This window comes from Rhopilema esculentum, chromosome 20 (genome assembly GCF_057945365.1).
Source record: "Rhopilema esculentum isolate cy_ngs chromosome 20, ASM5794536v1, whole genome shotgun sequence".
NCBI lineage: Eukaryota > Metazoa > Cnidaria > Scyphozoa > Rhizostomeae > Rhizostomatidae > Rhopilema > Rhopilema esculentum.
Genome location: NC_142834.1, coordinates 16,138,562 through 16,149,944, shown reverse-complemented (window position 1 = coordinate 16,149,944; position 11,383 = coordinate 16,138,562). Strand labels below are relative to the sequence as shown.

The window sequence follows — 11,383 nt, the reverse complement described above, 5'->3', positions numbered from 1 at the left end:
AGGGAATAACCTAATCTTGCAAAAAGACCATCCCCCCACCCAAGTCAAAATTCCTTGCAAAAGAAGATAATGCGCCAGTTGATATTCCTATGACAGCTAAACAGTATTACTTCCACTAAAAAATCAAGTTCTTTGACTAAGAGTTAAGAGCCTATTTCGTAAATCCAGATTTTTCAACAGCCTTAAAGGTAATTCCCGAAACCCTTCACACCCGGTGAAAATGGCATATAATCCGCACAAGTGCCACTTTCAATCCGCCTTTACTATTTAAACCACGATACAGTTAACGCGTTTGAAACATTGAAAAACAATCATAGAATGCCATATTGATAACGAATAGCTTGCAGTTCCGTTTAGGGCATCATAGGCATTTCAGCGAATTAGGCCATACAGACAAAGCAGTCTGGACAAAGACCCCTCAATCTGAAATGAAATTCTAGTTTTACGATACCTGATCCCATTTAGATTGTAGCAATAGCAATGTTTTTAATAGAAACTCCATATCAGTTTGTACTTCTAGTCTGTTCTTTGTTCATAATATCGTCACTGTTGAGCCATGGGACGACTATCTGCCCAAGCGGCAGCGCTGGTTGGTGGCACAAACTCAGACGGCTGAAACTCTCCATTTGTTTCGAAATCAGTGTAATAAAACTCCGATTCAGAGTCCCAAACCATTGAAAAAGTCAATTATGTGTCAAAAATGCAAAATTGGCTCCTTTCACATGCACAAAATAAACATTTGTCCGCAGCATTTTCTTAAAGGTTTCTATAGAGAAACACAATACGTGCTGAGAACATGTCACTTGTGACGTCAAAGCTGATCGCCCACTCGTGACGATTTTCGCCTCGAGTCTCAAATTGTCGGAACAATTGTCGTTTTTCAAACTTAAAACGCCTGTATTTCAAAAACAGTAACTGTGATTTAAAAAAAATTTTCGATCCCAGAATTTGCTTTTCACAAACTACCGTTTTAGCACAAACTTATTTTTGCGTGTCGGTTCTCCTTTAAGGCTTCGTAGGGGAGCTTTCTATAGACTATGATCAAAGCAAGAAACTGAAAAAGGTTATGTAAATATAAGTGCTGCTTGTGTTTGAAGTTGATGTGTATTACTTCCGCTTTTGGAACTTATTAATATTCTGTCACCTAATTTATATGCGTATACATCTCACACTGTAACACAGTGATACAGAGAAAGACTGAATATCGCATATAAGTACTGTGAGGAGAAGTGTTGTTTTCAAATAGTCGTGAAAAGTAGCAAAAACGGCAGCAGATTCATAATGAGAAAGGACACGTGATCACCCCCCCCCCCCCCCCAAAAAAACGACAAGTGCTACTTATACTTGCTACGGAGGAGCCAAGCCTCAAGCTAACGTAGAAGCAAAACATTGCGATTAACAGGGCCGTAAATCCCGGGGGGACGGGGGGGACTGGACCCCCCCCCCCCAAAAAAAATCTGGAGCAAAACGATTTTTTGGAGAAATTACCATCATTTTCCTTGAAAGAAAGAAATCCCTGGTAGCCGGGTTAGAACCAAATTACGTTTTCCTGTGTTATTGCAACAAACCTCAGCCAATAAGGTTATTTTTGTAAGCAGAGAGGTTTTTATAATTTTTACAAGATAAAAACTTACAGTTTTCTACCGTTTTTTACCGCTTTATTTCTGAAAACAAAGTACAAAATAAAAAGAGAGCAATCTGTCATTTTATTTGACCTATTAACTAACTTATTTACGTACAATTCTATTATTTGTCTATTATTTGCTTTTATTCAGTTAATCACTTTTTGTATCATTAAAATGTATTCATTTTTGATGTGTAAACATGGCCTACTGAAAGCACTCAAAATAAGGAAGACGCACATTTCTGTTCAGAAAGCAAATTTCTACCAATCAATACAACAGCGTCCCATATTTGCCTAAAGTCTGTCACTAAGGTTTAAGGATGATTCTTCCCCTCCAAAATTTCACCCAATAAACAATAATCTGTGTTCTTCTGAAAAACGCCGAACTTTCTATCCTGAGCGATTCTAGTTTTTTATTAAATTTAGTCTGGGGGATGCCTTTCTTGAAGATAAAATTTCAAAAATTTTCTTCCGCGTCGGACCCAACGATGGTGGGTCCTCCTACGACAGTTAACTTGATTCTTAGCTCCCAAGGTTCAATTTTTTGGGGCCATCTCTGAAAAATGTTATCCATCCAATTATCAACACAAGTCAATGTACTAAGGAATATCTGTAAATACCTACTATAGAGCAGAAAGTCTTGAGAAATCCAAAAATATTGACTTTTGTTTTTAAAGTAATTTGCCCCTCAACTGTTTCCATAAAACATAACACATACCCTTGTGGTGCCATGAACCACTGCATACTTTATATTCATTCGCTCTGCTGACCCCCCCCCCCCCCAATTCACATGACAGATTTACGGCCCTGGCGATTTATACTGCTAAAATTACCGTATTTGAATTAAAAAAGCATCTTAAAGGTAGTTTGAAGCATGCCGAATCCGATTCTGAGGTTTGTTTTGAGATATCAGTCCAATATTTGGGGTTATTAACGATTTCCCTATATGACCCCGATTTCCCTATTTGACCCCGTTTCCTATTTGACCCCGAGCGCTACCAACATGATTGAAGCCAAGTGAAGTGATCAGATACAGTTCAACAAAGAGCCAGGGCATGCATTGGTCGATCCGCATGCTCTAGTTGAATTGAACGACATGTGGATTCAAACAAGTAGAAGATATGGAGATAGAGGAGTATAAGATGATTGCGAAAATGCTTTTTTCATTTCAGCTTGAGTGCCAAGTGAGGGTGCTCAATTAGTGAAGGTACCCAAATAGGGAGGGTACTCAAATAGGGTTAGTACGGGGCTCTGCCCTTTTAGAGTACCATTTTTGCCTCCATATTGTTTATGAATATTATCATAATCACGAACATTAAAATGTTATTGATTTTTAGACTGATAAAAGTCTAAAAAGTGGTCTAAAATTTATCATTAATTTACCTCTTTGAATAGCTAGAGGGGGTGGGGGTGATGCATTTTGACCTTATATTAAAAAAAGGGGGAGACAGAAGTCGAGTAACTATTGCACTGGTTACATAATTCAACTCACACGCTAATTGATAAAAAGGCAATAGTTGATGACAAATTTAAATTTTGATATAGGAAATGGGGGAGTAATAGGGGATGCAGTTATTACTAAATTCTTAAGTCAGAAAAGACGAATTGAGCTGCAGTATAAATAGTTTATTAGTTTGTTAAGTTTTAGAAATTGTACAGTATATATTTCACTTATTTGATAGTATACGTATCGATATAAATAAAGTAAGAAATAAATAAAAATAAATAAAGTAAAATCTTAGCGCTATTTTTTTCCATTGACTACCAACAAATGATTTTTACCGAATGAAACAAAATTTACCGAGCCACAGCTCTCTTATATTCCTCGCTCTCGACTTCCATTGACAACAAATGAAACGTAAAAATTGAATGAAGGCAGATCACTGATAAAACGCGCGCCAAACAGTTCCCGATCTACCCAGGACAGCAAAGAATTGTCGGCGCCTTTGAAAAAATTGCATCACAGACATTTCCATTTGATCGCTGGTCAAATGAAAAGTCTGTGACATCGAATTAACAGGCAATTAAAAAGGATTAATTCTTGCTGCTTCGTACAACTTCAAGCAACTTGTAAGGTCGTTTACACGATCACATTCTGTGATCACATAAAATATGTGATGCAAATGTGACCTGAATATGATCGTGTAAACCGGCCTTAACCGAGAGCAAAATCGCGTACGAGCGTTTCCTAGCATCTTTGGGAAAATTAATTATGCAAAGAATTATGCGGCATTCACATGACAAAAGTGAACAACAGCGTGAACAAAGCGTAGTTTGCCGGGGCAGTTCACGCATTCAAGTAGCAAAAAGAAATTAATGCAAGTTCAAAGTTTCTTTTTAATTTGTCTGACAATGATGCCTAAAAGCCTTGAATATATCATGACCCCTAGATAATTGTCGCCTGGCGCGAGGATTGAAACACTTCAAAAACCGGAAGATTAAACACGTTCGCGCCCGGCCAACGACTACCGGTTTTTCGTGTAATTTCATCAAATTAAGCATAAAATCATTTGAAATTGTTCTTGTTAATCGAGCAATGCAGCAAATCCATTTTCCTTTAAGCACAAAACTACGAAGAGGTAAAACATTAAGGGAAACACGTTCACGGCGGGTATAGCGAACCCTTTTTGCCACCGGTTTTTATTGTAACTTTTTACAGCAGAAAGTCATTTGAAATGATTTCTAGAATAATATCTACAATTCCTAAAATGCTCTCAAAAGTAGAAGTGATTTTAACTTGGGGGCAGGCAAATTCTATTTAAAAGCCGTCGCCCTCACAATGCTTTCTGGGTGGCGTCCACACCTACGGATGGCGAGTTAATTACTGGCATTTTGAAACACGCTATGTTTGTTGTGTCGATCAACTTATAGGGGTCATGTTGGGTCAAGGAATTCATAATGGAAATGCACGACAGTACAGAATCTTTTCCTAACAACAAATGCTAATTACTATCTACAAATTTTGTAAAACAAAATGAAATCCTCTACTATAAATTCAGTTTATGCATTTGTTGTCATTGATTACAAAAACAGCGAAAAATAGGGAACATTTAAATCGTTTAGGGGCAGTACCTGAATAATTCTATCAATGACAGGGGCAAGATTGCCTGCTTTTAACAAAATTACATGCAAAACATTGGGCAAAATAATAAACACACGATTCTCGCAAGTAGTGCCGAAAATACATTGAGGAAGTTTACAGCTTAGTCATGATAATTAAAACATTACTTACATTCACCTCTTTTGCACATTTCGGTTTCCATTTCCTATCGCTACACCGAAAGTCATGCTTTTCGTTATCGAATCCACCAGATCTTGTCCTAAAAATCATTCTTCACATTACATCCAAGCCACATTAGTAAAAAGCTATCTTCAACCATGTGTAACGATAAGGGTTCTTGTCATGACGGTGAAGAACCAGTTAATAACCAAGCTCGTTAGTGGAGCGATGGGCTAGGCCAACGAGCCTAGCCCCAAGTAGATGGCACACAAGAGATACTCGTTCTTTGATGTTATGTTTCTTGTCATAACAGTAAGACTAAATTATTCTAAGTTGGATTACATTATATTAAAACACAAACAAAGGAACACTGTGAAACATCACACAACACGATGACAGTGACGCACATTTCCCGGAAAGGGAGTTACTAACACAACAGCGCGACAAACAAACATGTGACATTAAAGCCTGATTTTCACTAGAGTCATAAGAGTCGTAAGGATCGTAAGAACGTAATCTTAAGATTTTATGACGCTTATGATCAAGTGAAAACACCAAGAATCATAATCGTAAAATATTAAGCACTTGATTTTATCTCTTAAAATTCGTGACCTAAGGATCCAAAATTTTTTCATCTTTACGACTCTTACAACCGGATGTTCCTTTGTTTTGAGAATTAGGTGACAAATTTTCCTGAATTCCAGTCGAAGACCGCACACATTGCTCCTTCTCTCGTTGGCCTTAGCATGAAATTTATTTTCTGTATACAAAATGGATCAATCTCGCGCGGAAAGATTATCTATCGTGATATTCAACTGCTTGAAAGACAAGTTTTCGAAAGACTGCAAGTTGGCAAAACACCTTGCTCAGATCTCCTTTTGAAAATTTTGCGAAATCCAAAACCCTTTCTTTCCTCGTATTTTATTAACTTGCATTTCTTCGATGCCTTCATCTTTTGATTAGAATATACACTGCCAGGAACAAACGCAGATTCGTAGCAGCCATGCTGGATCCGTGCAGACAAGTGGCGGGGAAAGAGCGCCCTTTTCAAATCATAAGAAATCTCACTACTTTTACGATACTCATGACGCTTATGATATCAAGATAACGGCATACCGTAAAAACGAGACACAGAACTGTCGATATTTTCCTGCAAACTTTGCACAAATCTTTATGTTAAATGATGTATCCTGAAAACCTCTGCCATTGGATTTTAGAAAAATCATTATCAAATAATTCATTGAATTTATTTTTATGCGGGTAATTTTTGAAGCTGACTTCTGTTAGTAGATATCAGTTCCAGAATCATTTCGTCTATTTTTTCTAATTTCGGGTCTATTTTCGATGGCATCTAGTTTATTTTTGATTACTGATTTCCTGAAAGTTCAGCCAAAAACAATAAGCTTTAACATTTGCTTTAAGACATTTGTCGATTAAAATCACTTTCTTGTGTATAAGAAACCAAATTGTCTTATTAAAAAGTTTCAAGTTTCTTATATGCAGCTACATACAGTTTGCTCTTCGATATTCCAAAATATAAAATTACACACCAAACCTAATTTACAAAAGCGTTTTTATAGAAAACTTCTGTTTACACCCCCCACGATTTGCCGATAATGCTATTTTTTCAGAATAGGGAGGGCAGAATCCAAAAAAATCACGCAAAAGCGACAAGCAGCAACCAAAGGAAGTGCAAAGAAAGTGCCTGCATCTTCCTCTCTGACACAGGCCTTGATCTTGATCTGTGTCTCTTCTTTATGGTTGACTCCAAGAGGTTAAACTACTTTGAAAGATCTTCAAATTCCTTGTCACTTTCTGATTTTTTGAAGTCAGCAGCTGATGTGTATAATGTGCGGAAGAACGCCGTAGTTGGCACAAAAGCGCATTTGACAGTTGGTATGTCCTCTTGGTGCGATGATGACAGTCGATTGCGATCAACTATTGTCTTATCGAGGTGAAGACCCTTTCTGGTGTTAAGGGTCCTTTTTGATGTTAGTACTTAAGGGTCCTGGGTCTTAAGCCTGATTTACACGAGACGAATTTTTTCGTGCGAAGCGAATTTTTCGCCGCGAATGCGCGAAAAATATGCGCAGAAGTGGAGATTAGAAAATTCGCAGCGAATTCGCAGCGAATTCGCAGCGAATAATTCGCTGCGAAAAAGTAGAAACCATTCCTACTTTTTCGCTGCGAATTTTTTCGCCATGTAAAATAAACCAATCAGAACAGCAATTGAAGACATCTGACACGAACCCAAAGGAAGGGCTAGGCCGAATGGTGCTACGCAATGTGAACATATCTAAATCAAAAGTATGCAAAACGACAGAAAACTACGCAATGGTTCAAACAACAACATGGGTGAAGAATGAGTAACCTATGACTAGGCCTAAACAATGCTGGGAAAATCCCGCACCTATAACATAAACAATGTAATGGGACGTTTCTAGCAACAGGCGTCTTTGGTGCAATAAACGATAAAAGCTCCTCATATGTAGTTGGCGACATTCGAAAGTAATTATTCCTGACAATGTAAGCGTAAGTCACTTACCAAAAGATGAAACTCCCCCTTCTGCAGACGTTCTCAATAAATTTTCCGAACCAAGTACCCATTTATTTGCTTTTTTGCTCGCTTTTTTTCAATAACAACAATCTTCGAACAGACGCCATTTTCTTTGGCATTATTCGCGGCGAATTCGCAAAAGAAATTCTGCCAGTGGAAATTAAACTTCGAATTCGCAGCGAATTCGCAGGAGAAAAATTCGTGGCGAAAAATTCGCTTCGCGCGAAAAATTCGTCTGGTGTAAATCAGGCTTTAGGGTCTTAGGGTCTGGTTTTTACGGTATGCCCAAGATAACAAAGGATTTTTTTTTTATGATGGCGTTTTCATTTGGATTATAAGAAATATAAGCGACACGGACATAAAAATTATGCTTCTTATGATCGATACGATCCTTATGACTCTAGTGAAAACCAGGCTTAACACGCAACATAATCAAAGATCTAGCTGAACATAATAATAATAATTTCTGAAGAATACAGGTCCTAAAACCAGGAGCGGATCCAGACTATAGCAACTGTAGCTCGAGCTATAGTAAAATTCTCAGTGTTTGATTTTTGAAATACAAAGTTTCCTTGCAGTCCCTAAAAATGTATTTATGCCCACAAGTGTTTACTATCAACATTTGAAAGCAGTGGTTTAGGTTATCAAATGCGATTAACAAACATGCAATGCTGGCAATGTGTCATCACAATGCCTCTCCAGATAAGATATAAAACACTGAGCGCAGAATGGTCTAATGTTAAAACTTGGACAAATCAGAAGTTTCGTTCTTTGTTGACAGTAGCCAACCAGAATTGAGCTACAGTGGATATTCCGAGCTATAGTCGGTCTAGGGATTTGCTCTAGAAAAGGCATCGAAGACAATGAAACCCGTACTATAATTTTTGGCGCGAGCTATAGTGGAGCTATAGTCAGGTTTGAAAATGGCCTTTTAACCAATAGAATATGAGTATCCACGGTACTTCTTCGCTCTCTGTCCCCTGTAAAGCAACTGTGGACTTTAGCTCATTTTCACATCCTGGGTCCACTGTAATGTAGCTTCAAAGGCAAGGACCTACTAGGGAATAGACAGGGACGGCGGAACGACCAAGCGGCAAGGGGGGGGGGCAGGTGCGAGTCAAAGGGCTTTTGAAAGATAGGTCTCAGCTTCTACAAATTCATACGTAACTGCAATTTTATTTCGATCTTCTGTAGGTATCTTCAACATTGGCTAACTTTCGGCATAAGGAACTATTTCACATGTTTTGAGAAGTTCAGAATATTATATGAATCTCTCTGATTATTACAATTGGCCAGTTTCAAGGCAACTTTATTAAAAACAACCCTTGCCCCTTCTGTCAAAGGGCAACAGGGGCGGTTGTACCCCCACACCCCCTTCTCTGCCGTCCCTGGAAATAGAAAAAGGATGTTCGAAGGAATATTTATGAATACAAAACAACTATAAACACACATGATTATATCATTTGCCTATAAAGTGGGCGTGTCCCACAAGCAAGGAGGGCGTGGTCCCGATCCCAAAAGATTTGAGCTATAGTCACCAAAAATCCTGGATCCGCCCCTGCTTTTACGGCATGCCGATTTACAGCGATTTGCAATGATTCATGATCATTTGAGCCAATTTACAATGACCTTCAGAGATTTATTATGACTGATGATGATTCTCGATCACTCACAATGATTCACGGATTATTAGCACTGCTTTATGATGATCAATGCTGGTTCACAACCATTTGCATTCATTCACAATGGTTCGTGATTATGCAGAGGTATCAAAGAGCTTTGTCAATTAATGAAAATTTTATCGAATAGAAAACCTTGATTCCCACAATAGGTATTTCTCTCATTGTATGGGTGCACAATTGCTGGATTGTGTGCTGCAGCTTCCTTTGAAACTGTGCTAACTTCTCTTTTGGCACAACCAAAATAATAATTTGCAAAATTGACTTGCTGATGACGTTGACTCAACATCATTTCGTAGCCGCGAGCAAAAGAAAGCGGGAGACTAATTAGAGGAAAATGGGAATTCTTCGCGTAGCATTCTGTTACGGAAACCGTGTCCCTTCGTTAGTTACTTACTTAATACCTACTTACTTACTTAGAGGGTCCCCCACACCTATATGTACTCATTCTTCTTACATAAAAATAGCACGGCTTTTGCAATGTACGAAGAATGTGGAGGAATGGTACTTCGATATTATGAATTGGCGAAGTGGACAAAACTGATGATGATGATGATGATGATGATGATGATGATGACGATGATGATGATGATGATGATGATGATTGATGATGATGATGATGATGATGATTGATGATGATGATGATGATGATGACGATTGATGATGATGATGACGATCATGATTGATGAGGATGATTATAATGATTATGATGATGATTATGATGGTTGATGATTGTTGATGATGATAATGATTGATGATGATGATTATGATGACGACGATGACAATGATGATGATGATGATTGATGATGATGATTATGACCATTTCCCAAAATTCACGTTCCTTGGTTCCTTTTTCACCCTTGGGATTCCTTGGTTCCTATAAGTTTCAGGCAGAAACTCTGTCAGTTTGTTGGGGGAGAGTAAGAGTACGATGGCAGTGAGAGCAAGAGGAGCGAAAGCGAAGTGTTGGACATTTGTCTACAAGTGTTTTCCAGATGATGTTATGGAGCGACTGGAACAGCGAAGCGAAGACTTCGAGTATCTTATAGCGTCGAAGGTGAACAACGAAGGAGAAGCACAATCCCTCCGTGGATATATCATTTTCAAATGTCAAAAAAGAATGAACAGCGTTGAAACAATACTCAATATTGAGGGGAGACCAGAGCGACTGGAAATAGAAATAGCTAGAGGCTCGTCGAGGAAGCACAAGGCTCAGTGCAAGTGTGGGCAAGGATTCTTTGAAATTGGAGAGAACAAATTCAAAGAAAGAGAGAAAAGTCAATTGGAAATGATGAGAGAAAGACGTATGCAAGAAGCCACCGAAGATGCCATGCTGGAAGAATTTGGGGACACCTGGATACATAGTCAGTCCTCAGTTGACAAAAGTATCAAGCGGCAGCAAAATGAGGAATCTAAGGAACGGATTTTGGACAAGTTTCAAAATGCACTTCTACGACCATGGCAAGAAGAGGTTTTGCGTCTGCTTCGCTGCCAGGGGCCACGTAGAATAACGTTCGTTGTTGACGAAACAGGAAATACCGGCAAGACCTTTCTTGCAAAGTACATTCTGGCAACAAAAAGTTCTTTGTATTTCACCTCTACAACATTGAAAGACACTGCTTATGCCTGGAACGGAGAGCGATACATCGTGTTTGATGTCAGCAGGGAAAAATCGGCAAAGATAAACTATTCAACATTAGAGACTATTAAAAATGGCATTGTCTTTAGTAGCAAATATAAGTCGTCAACTAAAATTTTCCCTATTCCAATTATTATATGTATGATGAACACTAGACCCTACGGTAAAATGATGTCCAATGATAGGTATCACATTGTCGTCTTAGATAAGTCCCCTGACCCCCTTGAACACCACATTTCATTTAAAATTGAAGACTTTAGGTATGCCCAGGAGCGTGTATCTGAATAAAAAACTTTGAAGTAAAATTGTGAATTTTTGTCGTTCTCTCCTTTAAAAGAATCATAAACGCCAGTGGAATGCTTACACGCCAGTAGCTTCAATTCTTAAAGCAAATATTACAATGCAGAGACTAGCCCGAGGAAGATTTGTAACCAGATAATATATTCAACCTTTTAAATTGCTTCAGTGGATAGGTTTCAGACAAAGGTTCGTCTTCCAGCCTTGAAATGAAACGGTCTTATAACCTCATTGTCATTTCATTGATAGATACAAAACCTTTCTTTTGGCTGGGCTTGCATTCATAAGTTTGCAAGGATATCCAAGGCTTTTGGCCTCGTTCCCATGTTGATGGGCCGGTGTTCTCGATATCGTTGTAACAACTGTT

At 38.4% G+C, this 11,383-nt stretch overlaps 1 protein-coding gene across 1 annotated transcript; it reads left to right on the top strand.

Annotated features, from left to right (window-relative positions):
- Positions 1-10,011: 10,011 nt before the first annotated feature.
- LOC148957897 (uncharacterized) lies at positions 10,012-11,007 on the top strand. Its single transcript, XM_089114374.1, has one exon. The coding sequence runs from the start codon at positions 10,012-10,014 to the stop codon at positions 11,005-11,007; it is 996 nt and encodes a 331-aa protein (XP_088970500.1).
- The last annotated feature ends 376 nt before the right edge of the window (positions 11,008-11,383 follow it).

Coding starts and splice junctions, on each gene's coding strand:
- LOC148957897 (XM_089114374.1), top strand. CDS start 10,012: ATGGCAGTGAGAGCAAGAGGAGCGAAAGCGAAGTGTTGGACATTTGTC.